The 18,637-nt window shown below is 43.6% G+C and overlaps 1 protein-coding gene across 1 annotated transcript in view; it reads right to left on the bottom strand.

Annotated features, from left to right (window-relative positions):
- RAVER2 (ribonucleoprotein, PTB binding 2) overlaps positions 1-18,637 on the bottom strand; it is a 29,940-nt gene that overhangs the window by 8,354 nt on the left and 2,949 nt on the right. Inside the window, exons 2-8 of the mRNA XM_071436939.1 lie at positions 11,849-11,915; positions 10,182-10,651; positions 5,614-5,805; positions 4,387-4,513; positions 3,449-3,531; positions 658-762; positions 309-420 (exon numbers count right to left, since the gene is read on the bottom strand). Coding sequence (XP_071293040.1) covers positions 309-420; positions 658-762; positions 3,449-3,531; positions 4,387-4,513; positions 5,614-5,805; positions 10,182-10,651; positions 11,849-11,915 — 1,156 coding nt within the window. The remainder of the gene's footprint in view (positions 1-308; positions 421-657; positions 763-3,448; positions 3,532-4,386; positions 4,514-5,613; positions 5,806-10,181; positions 10,652-11,848; positions 11,916-18,637) is intronic.

Genomic DNA, 18,637 nt, shown 5'->3' with positions numbered 1-18,637 from the left:
TCAGTGGCACAGAAATTTGCATTCCAAATTGACACCTGTCACAGACTGGCTGTTAAAACTCATTTCTTAATAAAATGAAGGCAAAGAGCAAATTTGTGATGCCTCTTCAGCAACTCCCATTTACCTGCTTTGAAAAACCCCACAAAATGTCACCTCTAAATAAAAGCATATTCCAAGTGTACCAAAGAAGGAATAACTGAGCTAGCAGAGGACTGAACAAGCTGCTTTTGTGACACAGGGAGAAGGTCAGGTGCACAATGTGAAGTGGGCATTTCTAGTGATCTGGGATGAAATGAAATGTCATTTACACTTGAGAGCTTCTCCTCGTGCTGCCAGGCCTGAGTTCACTGCTGGCATCACCCCTATGCCCAGCACTGTCTGCAGCAGCATTGTTGGAGGCTCTCCCAGCAAACCTGGTTTCTAAAAGGAAGAAGAGAAAACTGTGTAAATCATTAAAATAATCTGCTCAGAGCTACTTTTTACAACTTCCACACTCTCAACCTCTTCAGCTCCGCTGAACTCTTCAAGGATCACAGAACCAAGAATGGGTTGGGTTGGAAGGGAACTTAAAGATCACCTGATGCTAGAAATGATTTCATTTCTTTTAGGGTTTATGGGAGTGCTCAGAGGGAGGCAGAGCTGCAGGGATGGCCTTACACTGTTTGCCTGCATGTTCTCCATCTTCAGCAGCTGCTGCTGGGGCAGGGGCAGGTGAGCAGGGCTCTGCAGCAGCAGGCTGGACGTGCTCCCCAGGAGTGAGCTCTGAGAAAGGATCAAAACAAGGGTTAGCTGGCAGCCAGGCAGAAATGCTTGAAGAAATTAAAGATTTTGACTTAAGGCAGCAAATGGAAATAATTTCCTCCACAGAAGTGATTTTGCTTCAGAGAAATACCCAGATATGTTTCCCCCCACAACACAACAATCCACATGAAATCCTACTCCAGAGGCATTAAAACCTGACAAATCACAGTGCCTGCACATTGGCAGGTCTATTAAATATTCACATTGCTCATTCAGAATATTCTGGATCAGTTTGCCACCAGAACTGAGCCACTGAATTAATAATTTTGGGGCACCCTCTCCAGACTCTGCCACTGGTATAGTCAACATTATGAGCTCTGGCCAGCTCTGAGGCTTAAAATAAACTTTAAAAGACATCATGATTTATGCTACAGGCCTGGAAGTGCCTGGCAGCATCATCTGCCAGTGAAATGCAGGTTGTTCTATAGGGTGTTGTACAAAAATAAGCAGACAGGACACTGTGGTCATGCCAAGTTCACCCTTTATTGTTTTTGATCACCAAACCCAGGGAATGAAGAGTGCAAAACATCTCCCAGATATTTCCAAGCCTTGGCTGTGTCTGGGTGGCAGGCTTAAATTCCTTAAGGAAAAAACCCTTTATGACTGAAATATGATCTTCTGGGCTCAGAAATGTGCTTTTCCAAACAAAGATGGGCCATATCTAGATTAGTTATGCCTCTATTTGAATTGTCTCAGTGATTTCCAGGAGAAATGATGCAGGGCTGGTTATTGTCACCAGTGCCAGGGGCTGCTCCTTCTGAACTTGGCTCCAGCAACAAAGCAAAGTGGTTCAATTGCAAAACTTTCAGAAATGAAAGAGTGGAAAAATCAGTTTGGTCAGAATCCTCAGGGGAAAGGCTCTGGGTTAATCAAGATTTAACAAATTGCTGGATGACTGAGGAAAACATCCCTGAGAAAGCTGAAAATGCATCATTTTGGAGCAGGACAATTTATAACTAAGAGAAATTAAGAGAAACAAAGTTGAAAAGCAGGCTACCTCAAGCTGAAAAATTACTGGGTGAATAACCTTCAAATTCTCTCTGTTGAACCCTTTTTAAATAACTATTTTAAAATATTTATTCTCATTCTGTTCCTTCACAAAGCCCTGAATATAAAAGAGAAACCTAAGATAAAAAATAACTATTAAAATAACTATTAAAATAACTTTTTAAATAACTATTAAAATAACTATTAAAATAACTATTTTAAAATATTTATTCTCATTCTGTTCCTTCACAAAGCCCTGAATATAGAAGAGAAACCTAAGACTTGCAGGGAGCTAAACCAGCGTGACTGGGGAGGGCTTTCAGTGACAACACTGAATTTCAAAATAAAGAAATAAACTAATCAACAAAACAGTGACCTGCTTCTCTGGCTTTAGAGGACACCCCAAAACAAAGCACCCAAGAAGAAAAAATGTGCCTTAGAGAAGAAATTGGGATCATCAAATCCTTCTAAAATTCAGGTTTGGAGCTCATCAAATGACAGGAAGCTCCCAGGAAGAGAAGGAGATGAGACTTTTAAACCTCTGGGCAGAGAAAACACAGAGTTGTTTGGCTGCAGCTCTCCCAAGCCAAAAACCACTGGAAAAGCCTTTGGATCATCATCAATCCCACTGTTAATTGTGGAAAACATCCCTGGCTCCAGCTGGGAGCACCAAACACTCCCAGTGCCTTCCAAAGGCTGAAGAGAGAGCAGCAGGAACTTAAACAGACCAATTGAAAAATGTCATTTCAGTTTAAAAAAAAACCCAAAGAATTATGTATATTTTATATAGGGCAAAATTAAGCAGAATTTAGTCAAAATTAATATATTCACCTACCAGTTTTTAGAGAAAAAATACAAGAGCTCAATATACTTAACACAGGGAATATTCCTGCATTTTTGTTGAGTCATTTTAAAGATCTCTTAAGCCTGTGTTTGTCAAAAGAACTGCAGAAATAATTGATGCTGAAGGGGATTTTATTTTTAAAATGGAAATTTCTGAAATATCAGAAATAATAAGGCCGAGTGTTGGACTCCAGTCCCTCGTAGGTATTTGTGTGAATCCCTACCATGAATATTAAATTCAATTTTTGGCTCCTGGCAGAGCTGGAGAAACCCCTGAGAGCAGCTCAGCTCAAGGCAGAAATTCTGGCTGTGGGTGCATTTTCCCCCTCTCCATTTCTAGCACAAACCCATCCCAAAGATCCTTCCCATTTTCTCTCAGCAATTCTGGTGCCCATCTGGAATTCCAGGAGAGCTTGGGGGGGTTTATCAGCAAGAAATAACACCTGCAAATTTCTGCTTTTTATGGCACATGCAGCACATTTGGAAGCTTGAAAATGAAGCTGAGGCTGCTGAACTGGTGGGTTTGAATCAGATAAATCATAAAGTGTGGATGAGCTGCTCCAAGAGAAAGGGATGTGCCAGGCTCCTTGAGACCTCATTCTGCCAGTAATGACAAGTTTTGTCTACATTGGCAGGTTTGAAGTCCAAAATTTAGATAAAATAACTCAATTTTGCACAGTTAGCACTGCCTGCTCTCCCATCTCATAGCTTTCCTTAGAGCTCCAACAAGAACACTTGATTTTAGCTTTAATTCCTTAAAACTTTAGGATCTCTCCCCAAACACCTCTTTTGATGACAGTTTTTTTTTGTCACATACCTGATGAACTTTATTCAACTGCAAAAATGGTGGCCCAACTGCTGAATTTATGAGGTGAGGTAAACCTGCAGATGCTCCAAGAACTGTTTAGGAAACACAGCAAAAAAATCGAGTATTTTACAAATTAGGCAAGTAAAAGTCTTTACAATTATCCTGTATTTTTAATTTGCTTTCCAGAAAATGTTCAGGTGTACAAGGGTCACTGCAAGGGAACAAGGAACTCGTTTAGGTTGGGAAAGGTTATGAAACCTTTTGATGTAAAATGACCAGAATGTGAGAGCTCCTCCACACCTGAGAGTTTCACTCCTGAGCTGATTGCAGGCTCAGCTTTCTCTGAAGTGCTTTAAATTCAGGTTTAGCTCAAGTGTTTGTGCCCTGAAGTGGTCACCTCACACCCCATTTCTGGGTTTCTTTGTAGCCACACTCTCAGCTCTCCCCCATCACCTGTTCCTGTTCTGAGCACTTTCACCCTTTGAAATGTGATTAATTAGGGTTTATGTTTATTCACTTCCTAATTAGAGCACATAAATGTTTCTGGCTGATGCTGTAATAAATACTCTGCACAGCTGTGGCAGCAGCCAAAAGAATAAAGATTTACATTGGCAACAGGAGAAAGACTCAGGCTGCAAAACTCAGATCTAAAATCAGATTTAAGTTTAGCCAAGCCTTGCAGAAGACTTTTCTTTCTAAACCCATTTCTAATATGAATATTCAGAGCCCACAGAGTTCATACAAGGGTATTTGCAGGAGCACTGAATTTTACCCACACACAAGAGCACCTCTTGCTTTTGCTTTCATAAAAGCTGAAATTACCTGCACAAACACACTGCAACAGTGTCTGCACAGAATTTTAAATATTATTTCTACTTAATTACTCTGCAAAAGCCTTGCAGCACTAAGAGCAGGCTTTGATTTTGCATTATTTCAGAGCAGCTTACCAGGTTTAACAGCGTGGCCACGCAGCTGGGGCTGCAGCAGCATCTGCAGCATTGCTGGATTATTGAAACTTTTCATGATCTGCACTGGATTTGGCTCTGGAAGCAAGCCTTTCCTATTGTTCCTCATCTCCAATGAAGAGAGAAAAAGGGTTAGAAGCAACAAAACACAATGAGTACATTTCAATCCCTCAAACTCCAATGGCAATGTCCACATTTCATCTGACACAGAAAAAACCCCATTTCCTTCCCTGTTTCCTGCTTTTTTCCCCTCAAATGAAACACCTAACAAATGATTCCAACAAAATTCCAAGCACATTTCTTTTTTTCCTTTAACCCCAGAGTTATCAGTACAGGAGAATAAGAAATGTTGCCATGAGCACCATATCCTGTAGCAGACTTCTCCTGTCTCTTACAGAGACGTGGCCTGAGCAGGCTGGAGAGAGGGAACTCTGCTGCCTCTCCATGTAACTCTGATCACATCCAATTTTCTAGGAAATAATGTGATAAGACATGTGGGTGTAAAGAGCTTTCTTCTACCTCGAGCATGAAATGAACCTATTTCTCCTGCCTTGAAATTTATCTTAAAGCTGACAAATTCTTGCCTCTCTGTTTGAAACCGAGTTTTAGCTCGTCCAATGACTCATTCCCAGTCACTTTTGTTTTGAGCTGGAATGATTTCTCTTACAGGAGATTACATTTAATAAATCCCAGAGCTATGTGGGTGCAACTTTGTGGGATTTTTATGGATATTTATTAATCTTCTTCCTGGCCATCTTTGCCTAGGAAGGAGCCTGAACTGGGCTGATTATACAGAGCTCCAGAATGGTTTGGATTGGTTAAAGCCCTTTACCATGGGCAGGGACCCAACAGTGCTGACCCCATTGAATTCCAGACTGGTTTGGGTTGGTTAAAGCTCTTTACCATGGGCAGGGACCCAACAGTGCTGACCCCATGGAATCACAGAATTCCAGAATGGTTTGGGTTGGTTAAAGCTCTTTAACATGGGCAGGGACCCAACAGTGCTGACCCCATAGAATTCCAGACTGGTTTGGCTTGGGAGGGACCTTAAATCCCACCCCATCCCACCCCTGCCATGGCAGGGACACCTCCCACTGTCCCAGGTGCTCCAACCTGGCTCTAAAAAAGCCAAAACGCTCCCCAAGCCTGGCTCCTTCTCCCAGCTCAGGCGTGAGGAACTCATCCCACAGAGCTTTCCAGGGATCTCACCATCCTCTGGGCTGCTATCAGAGCTGCCAAGGTGCTCCTGCCCGGGGCCCCAGGGGCACAGAAGGACACCTGGAGCCTCCTGCCGTGGATGGTGGCCCCGTCCATGGCGCCCCGCACGCTCTCCGCCTGCTCCGCGCTCTCGTACTCCAGCACGGCAAAGTCCCCGCTGCCGCCGTCCTCGTCCTGGGCAAACTGCAAGGGAACAGCTCCAGAGCCAGGGAAAGGGGAATTCCAGCAAGGGAACAGCTCCAGAGCCAGGGAAAGGGGAATTCCAGCAAGGGAACAGCTCCAGAGCCAGGGAAAGGGGAATAACAGCAAGGGAACAGCTCCAGAGCCAGGGAAAGGGGAAGAACAGGAGGAAAACAGCTCCAGAGCCAGGGAAAGGGGAATTCCAGCAAGGGAACAGCTCCAGAGCCAGGGAAAGGGGAATTGCAGCAAGGGAACAGCTCCAGAGCCAGGGAAAGGGGAAGAACAGGAGGAAAACAGCTCCAGAGCCCAGGGAAATGGGAATTCCAGGAGTAAACACAGCTCCAGAGCCAGGGAAAGGGGAATAACAGCAAGGGAACAGCTCCAGAGCCCATGGAAATGGGAATTCCAGGAGTAAACACAGCTCCAGAGCCAGGGAAAGGGGAAGAACAGCAAGGGAACAGCTCCAGAGCCCATGGAAATGGGAATTCCAGCAAAGGAACAGCTCCAGAGCCAGGGAAAGGGGAATAACAGGAGGAAAACAGCTCCAGAGCCCATGGAAATGGGAATTCCAGCAAAGGAACAGCTCCAGAGCCCATGGAAATGGGAATAACAGGAGGAAAACAGCTCCAGAGCCCATGGAAATGGGAATTCCAGCAATAAAACAGCTCCAGAGCCAGGGAAAGGGGAATTCCAGCAATGGAACAGCTCCAGAGCCCAGGGAAATGGCAATTCCAGCAATAACAGCTCCCAGAGCCCATGGAAATGGGAATTCCAGGAGAAAAAACAGCTCCAGAGCCAGGGAAATGGGAATTCCAGCAATGGAAAAGCTCCAGATCCCATGGTAATGTGAATTTGAGCAACAACAGCTCCCAGAGCCCATGAAAATGGGAATTCCAACAGTAACAGCTCCCAGAGCCCATGGAAAATGGGACTTCCAGCAGGAACAGCTCCCAGAGCCCATGGAAAATGGGAATTCCAACAGTAACAGCTCCCAGCACCCCATGGAAAATGGGAATTGCAGCAGGAACAGCTCCCAGAGCCCATGGAAAATGGGAATTGCAGCAGCTGCCCTGCAGGACTGTACCTGTCCCTTGCAAGACCCTGCACAGCTGACAGAACCAAGGTCAGTATTTCCCCCCAAATCATGAGGCTCTTTCTATAAACACTGGAAATAAGCTGGATATCACATCTTCATCTCTTTGGCATTCCTGTTTATAGACTCATGGTTATCTCTTCATGTTATCTGCTCATCCCTTTCCTTATCTCTTCCATTCCCACCTCCACTTCCATCCCACCTCAGGCAGACCCTCAGCCATGGAATGCATCCATCACACATTTGAACAACAAAGCAGGAATGAGAAGCAAACTGTAAATGCAGCTGGATGCTACAGCCAGTTTTGTTTTGCAGGATCATTATAAACTCGTTCTTCTTCATTTTTTTCAGCCTGCCATATTCAAAGTGCTGCTCATCAGGGTGCATGGCAGCTGCTGAAACATGCAACAATGCAAATTCCAGCAGGATCTGGTGCCCTTTGGGAGCAGGGGAAGGCTGTGGTTGTGGGGAATGCCAAGAGAAGATGCCAGACTGATCAATCAAGCAGACTGGAAAAGGGCTTACGTGGCAAACACTGCCCTGGCCTTTGTGTGCAGACTTTGGGAGAGAATGAGCAGATTTAAATCAAACAAAAAAACAGGCTGAGAAGGGAGGGATGAAGCTTAGGCAAAAATATCCAGTCCCAGATGAATGGGAATGATAAACTGATACCAGCTCTGGTGTGGAAGTAACAAAACCTCCTCCAGATTGCACTGGATAAAAACAACCTGAGCCCCACAAACCCCCCCTGACAACTGAAATATGAATGTCAGAAGAGGGTGGTCAGATCTTTACTGGCACTGTTACTGCCTGGCCTCTGGGCAGAGCTCTGCAGAACAGACATTTCATATATAAACACATTTTATATTGATATTTTATTTTGATACCAGTTTAGGTGCACTGGCAAGGACCTGAGGTGCTGCTGAAAAGAAGGGATTGAAGCTATGGAACAGCTGCATTTTAGTTTCAGCTACAATGAAACACAGTTCAAATCTCCCTTAACATGCCCCAAGTGCAGCCACCAACATTCCTGCAAAGGATTCAGGAACTTTTCACCTTCCCAAGTAAACAGGTACTGAAAAAAAGCTCTTTATTCCTATCCAGATCAGGGTGGAGACCTTCCAGTGACAATTTAAAGTTGACAGAAGAAAAGAATGAGGTTTTCTGATCCATTTTGTTGAAAGAAAGGACAAAACACATTTTTCCTAATATCCACATGCAAGTATCTAGCTTCAGCTCCTCCTGACAGAACATTTCTGTTGTCAATAGAGGAGAAATCAAAATGATTTTTTTTAAAAAAAGGTAACTTTGGAATAAGATGAAAAACCCCAAAGTTTATTTCATGAGTTCAGGTGACAATTTTGGGCAAAGGATTGTGATGAAATACTGCATGAGCTCCCAACAGAACTAAGGCATGGCAGCACCACAAGAGCTGCATTAAAGTTTTCCAGAAAAAACCAACTTTTCTCAGTCATTCTCTATAGAAATTCCCCCCAAACTGAGGTTTTTGCTTCCCTATCCTCTCCCATTTTTTCTGTCTCTACCCACCCCATCACATCCCCCCTCTTTGCTTTTTCCACCTTTTCTTGGGTCTTCCTCCTCCTCCTCCTTTCTTTATCCTCAATTTTCAGGCTGTCTCACTGATAAACCCCTAATTAATTAGCATCCATTCTCTTCCCTTTTTCACCTATTTAATCTGAACTGTTTGTTTTCCTACCTCCACCCTCCTGTATTTTATAGGAACTGACCTAATGCAGACACCGACAGCAAGCATTACCCAAGATTTATTATGATTTAAAAAGGCCAAAAGTCAATTTTTGAGTGTTTCTAACTGCCCAGCAGAGATCTGTCAGTGAATCCCATCTTTCCCCAAGAAGTCTGTTGTTCTTTGAAGCTCAGAATTTTTAAAGGATGGTGAAAATTTGTTGGGGGAGCTGATAACAGCCCCCAGATTATTTGACAGCTGGGAAAAAAAAAAGCCTGAAGGAAAAGACTTAAAAGGATCAATCTGTTCAGCTAATTAAACAAAGATTGAGCAGGAGACTTGAGTCCAGCATTTAATACCTTCTTACAGGAGGAAAATAATGGGGAGCAGAAGCTCCTTAATTCAGGCATCAGCGAGGTGAGGCTGAAGCCAGACACATTGCCAGGCTCCAGACCAAAGCAGGCAGGAATGGGCATTTCCTGGGAAGAGTTGATTCCACTTTATTCATCTCCTGCTGGCTCTGGATCAAGCCTAAGGATCTCCTCTGGCCAAGCAGAGCTTGCTGGGGCTGGGAGAGAGCCCTGAGGAGGGGAGGGCCCGCAGGTGTCAGGCTGCAGATCCTGAGGGACCTCTGCTCCACCTGCTGGGAGCCTCCGGGTGCTCATCCCTCAGGATGACCCCTGAGCAGCCTTCCAAGAGACTAAAGGGACAAAACAACACAAAAACAGCCCTGCCACTGCAATCTGTGGGACTACAAGGAAAGGTTTCCTTCTACTGCTTGTTCATGATGCTCTGTCTGTGCAACTTTGATTGGTGGCCTCAGCTCACAAGCCCTGGGGATGAGAAGGAAACCTCTGCACTAAAAAGGCAAGGATCCACCACTGCTGTGCTTCCCAGCTTTCCAAAAGATGGGAAAGCTTCTATCCCTGACAACAGCCAAGAACCCAAGCCTCCCTCAGTTAGGGAAAAACACGTTACATACTGATATATATAATATATATATAATAATTATATGATGTATTTTGCAGCATCTGAACTGTTGCACTTGTGGTATTCATACGCTCTGGCCTTCTTTGAGCAATAAAACCTTCAGCAATATTAACCTCAAAAGCTCTCAAAAACCAAACTATTTTCAGTAAATGATATAAAAGGGATGTCCTCCAAACATTTTGCTGGCATTTCACTGGAGTGAGATCCTGCAGAATTCCCAGAGAACATGGATCACACAGCACACCCAGAGCAGCAGCACTGATGGAGGGCTATCCTGCAGAATTCCCAGAATTCCCAGAGAACATGGATACACTGCACAGCCAGAGCAGTTCAGCAGCACTGCTGGAGTGCTATCCTGCAGAATTCCCAGAGAACATGGATCACACTGCACACCCAGAGCAGTTCAGCAGAACTGCTCACACCACTGTGCAGATGGCACAACAGTTGATGGGAAAAATAATAGGAAAATAAAAATAAATAAGAAAAATAGGAAAAGAAACGGGAGAAACAAAAGTGGAAGACAGCAAGAGCGAAGTGAGGCAATGCTGCAGCCCCAGCCTTGGTTTTGCATAGGACAGAAAGCCACCCTACCTGGCAGAAGACAGGTTTGTACTTCAGGGAGAAAGCCTGGAGCAGCTCCTTGGAATCAGCGCAGTCTTTTTGCAGTTTATCCACACAAAGGCACTTGGAGTGAATGAGGTTTGTGGTCAGCTGGTTCACATCCATCCACTGTGCAAACAGAGTGCTCTCCTCCAGCTGCTTGCCCAGGAGCTCCAGCCTGGCCTTGGCAGCCGAGTCCTTCTTCATGTACTCCACGAAGCCGTAGCCCTTGGAGCGGCCGGTGAGCTCGCTGTACACCAGGAAACACCTCTCCACATTGCCATAGGCCCGCACCAGCTCCTCAAACTCCTCGATGCCCAGGGAAAGGGGCAGGTTGGTGATGCACAGCAGGGCATCCGTGGGCTGCAGCTGCACTGAGATCTCCTTGCCACGCAGGGAGTGCTGGTGGAACCTCCTGATGGCGCTCTGGGCCTGCTCCCCGTTCAACAGCGTGACAAAGGCTGCAAGAGACAAAGGCATGGGGACATCAGCCAGCCCAGCTGCTCTGCAGCCACACCTGTCCCTCCCCTGAACCACAGATTCACCCCAGAGGTCCAACAGATAAATGTATCTGTTATAGATAATACTGAAAATCTCAATTGAACATCAGGAGCATTTAACTCAGTGACTGCGCTGCGATGCTCACGACTTCATTAACTTGGAACCCAACCAATTCTGTATCTGGGGAACAAAATTAAATATTCTACCAGCAGACTTTCTTAACTAAATTAAATAGTCTACTAGCTGACCTCCCCCTCCCCTGAAAGCACAGATTCACCCCAAAGATCCAACAAATAAATGTATCTATTATAGATAATACCGAAAATCTCAATTGAACATCAGGAGCATTTAACTCAGAAAGGGACTGTGTTGTGATGCACTCAACTTCACTACTTGGAACCCAACCAATTCTGTATCTGGGGAACAAAATTAAATATTCTACTAGCAGACTGTTCTTCACTAAATTAAATATTCTACTAGCAGACTGTTCTTCACTAAATTAAATATTCTGCTAGCAGACTGTTCTTCACTAAATTAAAGATTCCACTGAAGTGGAATACACACATCACAGATTCTATGGAATTTCTTTGATGACAACATCCACAAGCTCTCACTTTGGGGTTAACAGGTCTTTTTTTGGGCTTTGCAGTCCACAGGCATTTCACACAGTCCCAGGCTGGATGAGGGTGGCAGGGACCCCCTGTTCCTCAAGCAGGGTCACCCAGATGGGTTCCCAGGATCCCAGGGGATGGAGACCTCTCTGGACAAGCTACAACAGTGCTGGGTGACCCTGACAGGGCAGAAGTGTCTCCTGATGTGAGCAAACCACAAATGCAGCTGGAGCTGGGCAGGTTTTCCTCTCAGGCACGTGTGGTTTGTCCCAAGAGAGGCCTCAGGGGCAGTTTCCCAAAGGAATTCAGCCAGCTGGGGTCAGCTTGGTCCCAAAGGGACACTCACTGAGGAATGCTCCTGAGAGAGACCAGAGGGGACCAAAAATCACATCAACACCAGAAAGTTTCCAGCTTTCACTGGCTTCACTAGAAGGTGACAAAAAAGGCACTGAGGGATGCCAGACAAGCTGTGACAGTCCATGACTTCACATGCAGCACATGATGTTCCTCACAGGATTGAAATATATGCAAGTTTTAAGTTCTCACCTGTTCTTTTATTCCTGTCCACATAACAATACTTGATTTCATAATCTTTAAACAAGTCATGGATTTCCTGCAAGGGAAAAGTACAAATAACATCACATAAATAAGTCCCCAAACCAAGCAAGTGGATAAATTCATCCTCATTTCAAACAAAACCAAAAACTTTCCCAACAAACAGAAAATTTCACCATGGAAACACTATCAAATATTTGTTTTTAAAGGAGTTGGTTGCACATTGCTGCAGCAATGTTTTAATCTCCCATAAAAAACTGGCTTGCTGAATTTGATTAATTTGCTTTTCATTCTCTGGGGTGACATAAACACAAAAGAGCGTCCTGTAACTGTCTTTTGATAAAGACAAATAACATCACAGCTCATTAAATAGCAAAACCCTCTCCATTTCTCTGAAGTACAACTGGCATAGCTAAAATACCACATGGACAAGGAACACTGGCAGCATCACATCACCAAATTTACTGAGGGCACAGTGCTGCCCCAAACCCCAACATTGCTTTAGTTTCCTGCTCAAGTTCACTTTAATAGATTTTCACCCTTAATAATGGATATTCTTTCACCCAGCAGATAATTGTGGCCAGAGTACCCCCTGGAAAGTATCCTCTATCAATTACTGCACAGCTGCTCAACAGAGAATCAATCCCAAGAGTGCTATTTGCTCCCACTAATTAATGGGAAGAGAGGAGGGGTGGCTAAGAGCAAGTCTAAGAGGAGTTTGCTGCAGCTATTCCCAAAAAACCAAGGTGCACATCCCCCAAAATCCCCAAAATTACTGTCAGTTCAGGGATGAGAAAGCAGAGTTGAGCACTCACCATCCCAAGGAAAAAGCAGGAGTAATAATCTGGACATTTACATGATTTTAGCTGGATAAATCCCATACACAGGAGTGCAAGATGATTTCTGCAAGCAAAATAAGCAACCAGCTTTGTCTGAAAGTTTAATTGCAGCTGATTTCCAGCAGCTGAGTGTAGCTGCCAGTTTGGTAATTCAATATATGGAGCCCAAAGGTTAATTGGGTTCTCTGTGAGGGGTATCAGGTGCACACCTTTTAGTCAGGAGAGCACCGATCTCTGGTTTCACTATTTAACAGCTGTCAAATACTGCATTAATAAAATATGGCAGCATTTCTGCAGCCAGCACACGTCCACGAATAAGGTGTGATAAGGATGGGGTTTCTGAAATGCAAGATATGCCCAAAATTCAAGCCAGGCAGGGGATTTGAGTGTGAGCACATCTCAAACAAGAATTACATGGTTCTTCCTCACACATAAGAGACTGAGAGGAGACTTTCTGTACACTTTTGGCAGCTCTGTTGTGCTGTGCCACTGAAGACTCCAAAAAATTGTTTCTGTCCCACTCAGAAAAAGAGGGACATATTTGCCCTTTTGATTTCCTGTATTATTTTACAAGAGTACCACTGCAAGTTTTATATCATGATTAGGCAGCAGGAAGTAGGATTTCAAACAGCTCTGAGAACTCTTTTGAAAGTCATCTGTGTATCAGATGATTCCACATGATTCCCCAGGAACTGCCTGAAACTTTGAGAGGAAAACAGCCCCTACTGCACAAGTCTTTGGGGATAATTATGAGATCTCCTATAAAAACTGATGAGAATGTAAAGGAGATTTAAAATAAAGCCTGATTTAAGCACAGAAATCCGGTAAAGGTTTTAACACCAACTCCCACAGGGGGCTGCAAACACTGCCAGGTTTGTGCAGAGGGTTCTTCCAGGAAGGTTCTGGTTCTTGTGCTCTCGTGGGCTCCTGGCAGGGCTGAGACCTTCACCTGTGGAGCTGGGCTTGGGCAGCGTTTCAGTGAAAGCATTCCTCACATAAACACCATTCGTGAGGATTTACAAAGATAAAACACGCCCTGCCAGCTGCAGGGAAATGTGCACTCCTTTCCATGGAACAGCTGTAAATATCTGGGTGCTACACTGAGATTTCTCTGCTTGCTAAGCCAGGCACTTCTCTAAACTTCACCTCCAACGTCTCCCAGCACTCAGGTCTGGTGGAAAAGAAGGAACAGAGCTCCCATTGTGCTGCTGCTCCCAGCTTCACTCCCCACAGCTCAGGGCAGAAGTGTCAGCAAAGCAATGGGAGCGACAGCTCTGACCCCAGTGCTCCAAGCAGCTCTGCAGGCCTGGCCAGGAGGGAATGCTTGCCCTGCAGGAGAAGGGATCAGCCAAGCCAGGAGGGAATGCTTGCCCTGCAGGAGAAGGGATCAGCCAAGCCAGGTAGATCCTCTGCAGCTCTGCAGGCCTGGCCAGGAGGGGATGCTTGCTCTGGAGGAGAAGGGATCAGCCAAGCCAGGAGGGAATGTTTGCCCTGCAGGAGAAGGGATCAGCCAAGCCAGGTAGATCCTCTGCTGTGACCCCGTTCACTTGTGAGCAATGTAAGCACGGGGATGTTTCCCTGAGAACAGCAGAAACAAACAGCAGCTGCCTGCTCCCACTGCTGCTGCTCCTTCCTGCTGGGGTGTGTGGTTCTGACTGTAATTTGCTCCTAGCAGCAGTTTTGTAGCCCCTCCTATTTTGTATTGTTATGGCATATTTCATTCTCAATGGGTTGCTCCTTCCCTCCTGTGTTGTTGGTTTTGTCCATCTCCCCAAACCTTTCCCTGTTCCTGCTGCCATTGAATGTCAATCCCTCCCCAAGCCTGCCCCTTTCTCTAGAAACTTCCCCATCAATTTTGTATCCTTCGAGGCCCCATTGGTTTGCTGAAGTTGTTCTCCTCCCCTGTGATGCCCTCTTGGTTTAAACATTGTATTCCCCAGCTTCTGTTGTACCCCCAGTTTCTCCCAGTTGGTTACAGATTGAACCCACCCCTGACCTCCCCCGTTTATAAATTGATGTTTGCCTAGATTTTGACAACAAAAATGTTAAGCAGTTCTATCTGGTCCCTTCCAACCCAAACCATTCCAGGACTTTGTGCTCCTGGAACAGAAATATAACCAATATATAGAAATAACATAATATAGATATATAGAAATATATAGAATATATAGAAAATAACAGAAATATAACCAATATATAGAAATATATAGAATATATAGAAAATAACAGAAATATAACCAATATATAGAAATAACAGAATATATAGATATAGATATATAGAAATATATAGAAAATAACAGAAATATAACCAATATATAGAAATAACAGAATATATAGATATAGATATATAGAAATATATAGAATATATAGAAAATATCAGAAATATAACCAATATATAGAAATAACTGAATATATATATAGATATATAGAAATATATAGAAATATATAGAATATAACAGAAATATAACCAATATATAGAAATAACAGAATATATATAGATATAGATACATAGAAATATATAGAAAATATAGAAAACAACAGAAATATAATCAATATATAGAAATAACAGAATATAGATATATAGATGCATAGAAATATATAGAATATATAGAAAATAACAGAAATATAACCAATATATAGAAATAACAGAATATATATTGATATAGATATATAGAAATATATAGAATATATAGAAAATAACAGAAATATAACCAATATATAGAAATAACAGAATATATATACATAGATATAGATCTTTAGAAATATATAGAATATATAGAAAATAACAGAAAGATAACCAATAAAGCATAGCCACTCCACAGCCCCTTAAAGCTTTAAGAGCAGATAATCTTGTCATCAATACAAATTAAAATTGTAATTAGGAAATAATCGGTCATACGATTATTTCTGCAAATTATTTTGATTATTTTCTGCAAATTAGCAGAAAAAGCAAAATCAAATCAAATAAAGGGAGTTTAAGAGAAATCACCCTTTATCCTTTCAAGAAGTGTATTATTTACTATTGAAAATGTGGTCATGAAATACTTCAGTTCTTGCCCTGTCCTCTCTTGGGTAGAAAAATTGGCAACCTGAGTTTTCAGCTCTGATCATCAATTTGAGATTTGCACCTTGAACTTTGTGTTTAGTACCTACATTGTTTTAAACACAAATTAGAAAGGGACTCACTCACAGGCACATTTATCAAATTAGGAAAGCTCAGTGGTTTATTTCTAATAAAAGCAGCTTGTCCTACCCAGAGTGTCACAGTGTAAGGGAAAAAACCACCCAAGAAATTCTCAGTACTCACCTGGAACAATACATAAGATCTATATAATAATGTATATAAAGCCTACAGCGCACCAAACTCGAGCACTGTTCTCTCTCTGGAAGTAAAACTAGATATGAAATGTAATAATTGTGCTTTTCTGGCACCAGAATATTCAACAATTCTAAGGGTGCCTGGCCAGATGTCTGCAGTGAGCTTCAGGGAAGTCTCCAATGTAAACACTCTCCAAGCCTGGTCTATAACTTGGCTCTCACCGAGCACCTGAAGGCCTGAACTTCCCATGAATATCCTTGAAATGAGAATCAATTAAGGTTAAAGTAGTTACTTGGCCAAGCAAGAAGTTTTAAATCATCTCACAGCTGAAAAAGGCTTTGTTCCATTTGTGCAGGCAGGGTAGGGAAAAGAGAGCTTCTCAGAAAAAAAGCTTTACATTTACAAAATGATATAACAGGCTGTTCATTTGATTCGGATTTTAGACTGCTAAATATCTGACCTCATGACATGACACATGGATTTCACTGCAGATATTAAATAAATCATAATAAGTAGTAAAAAAGAGAATATTGACACAGTTTAAATAATATGTTACTAAAGGGAAAACGCAGAGCTCTGCTGGAGAACAAGTGCAGCACTCAGCACCAACAAGAGGGTTAATAAAAAAACAAAAGGACTGATGCAAAGTGCAATTCTAACCATCTCCTGATCAGATAGGCAGGAGGGCCTCAAAATGTCATTAACTGCTGGATAAATCCCCCTAAGAAGTCACATTTCAGGCAGACTGGGCTCACCACAGCTCTTCCTTCCCTCCCAGTTTCCAGGTGGTTTTCAGTGCTGAGGGCAGAAGTTCTCAGAGCAGCAAGGCTGGGATGTGGCAGATGCTGAGCTGCCAGGAACAGCGAGCACTGAGGAGCATCCCAAAGCTCCTGCCCTGCTCATTCCCTCCTCATTCCCACAATCCCAGACTAGGAAACCTGAAATGGATCATTCCAGGCCATAAACCGCTCTTGGGGCAAACCTTTGTGCTTGGGAATTGATTCTCACTTTTGTAAGATCAGTGAAGTAATGTAAGAAAATGTGAAGACAGGAAAACAACAATTTCTCAGTGGAATGAAAGACTTTTTCCTCTGATCTTCCAGAGATTTTTGGGAGTGTTGCTAAGAGGATCTTTATGGGCCTGGAAATGAATTCCATCATCCTGGGTATACTGGATGGTGTGAGAGCTAAATGAAAGAGGGAAAAAGACATAGAAAGAGGTAACTTGAGAGAGCAAGAGCTCCAAGCAAAAGAAAAGTAATAAAGAAAATTTTAAAATTCCATCTTAAGGCACGAGAGCTGCTCCCTGTCCACAATGTGCCTTTCATGTTCAGGCAGTGTGACAGGGGAGGAATGGGAACACAAAGGCCCTTCTGCTTAAAGCTCTGGCATCCAACAGACTGGAGAGAGCACTTCCTCAAATCATCACACCTCATTAGGGGCTTTCCATCCAACAGGGAAAATGATGGCTAATCCAGGGAGAAAGGGGGAAAATGGCACAGCCCCACCACAGCCCCCACATGCTAAGTAGGGATTTGGCTTTTGATCAGCAACAGACAGCAGAGAAAAAACTGAATGGGTCCATGAGGTTCCAAAATACCAAATAAATCCCTGTCCCAGGTGGACTGTAGCAGGTTTGGATCAACACCTCAGTGTTTCGTTGTTCTCTGGATTCTGTCCCTCCCCAGGAGAACCACAGGGTGTTAAAATAATTAACCAGCCCTACTTGCTGCATGTTCTACACTAAAGCAGAGCATCCCCTCCACCAGGTTTATTTTGTAGAGCTGCAACATGTTTGCATTTAGGGATAATCAACACAATCAACCCAAAAATGGTCGGGAGCAATTGCATCTTCCATAGCATCTTCTCTTATCTGCAAAAATGGGAAGCAAAACTCCAACAGCCCTTGCTGGGCAGCTGATCCTGGCACAGAACACTGGAGATCTGGCTACAAATTAATTATTAATTATTACAGTTAATATTTGTTTTATTAGCCTTATATTAATTTTAGATATGTTTTATTTTTCTTCAAGAGTTAAACTGTTCTTAACTCCCCAGCTTTACTTTTCCCCTGATTCTCCCCAGCACCAGAGCAGCAAAGAAGTGAAAAATTGGCTGTGTGGTGCTTCTTTGCTGGCTGGGGTAAAACCAATACAAACTCAAAACTTCCTGTTCAGTGAGGTACAACTTCACTTCCATTCTGGTCATCCTGAAGTTCCTGGCATCTCTTTAGCAGAAAAGGAGAGAGGGAGGTGGTGTTTCCTTCCCTCCCTCTGCTCGGAGCAGTCCTCCTCCTCCTCCAGAGCACTGGGAACAGCTTTAGGATTGTTCCAAGGACCTTCTGGTTGCAATTCTTGCTCTCACAACATCCCAGGGGGCCGTGGAGTGGATGATGGATCAGGGATGTGGCTCAGGGAGATGCACACACAACAAGGCAGTGCCAAGCAGATCACGATGAAAGCCAGCGCTACAACCACGCTCCCTTTAAAGTCTCCTGGCAAAGACTGCTCTGCAAGCATCAGCCTGAGCACAGCACCACATCAGAGGCTGCTGCTGCCACAAGGACAGACCCACTGTGTGCTGCTCTTCAGAAGGGCTGGCACCGAGGGGCTGATCTCAGTG

This window comes from Agelaius tricolor, unplaced genomic scaffold (assembly GCF_023055355.1).
Source record: "Agelaius tricolor isolate 1412-34295 unplaced genomic scaffold, bAgeTri1.0.p SCAF_11, whole genome shotgun sequence".
Lineage (NCBI taxonomy): Eukaryota > Metazoa > Chordata > Aves > Passeriformes > Icteridae > Agelaius > Agelaius tricolor.
The sequence above is the reverse complement of the archived record's forward strand: the minus strand, read 5'-3'. Positions and strand labels throughout refer to the sequence as shown.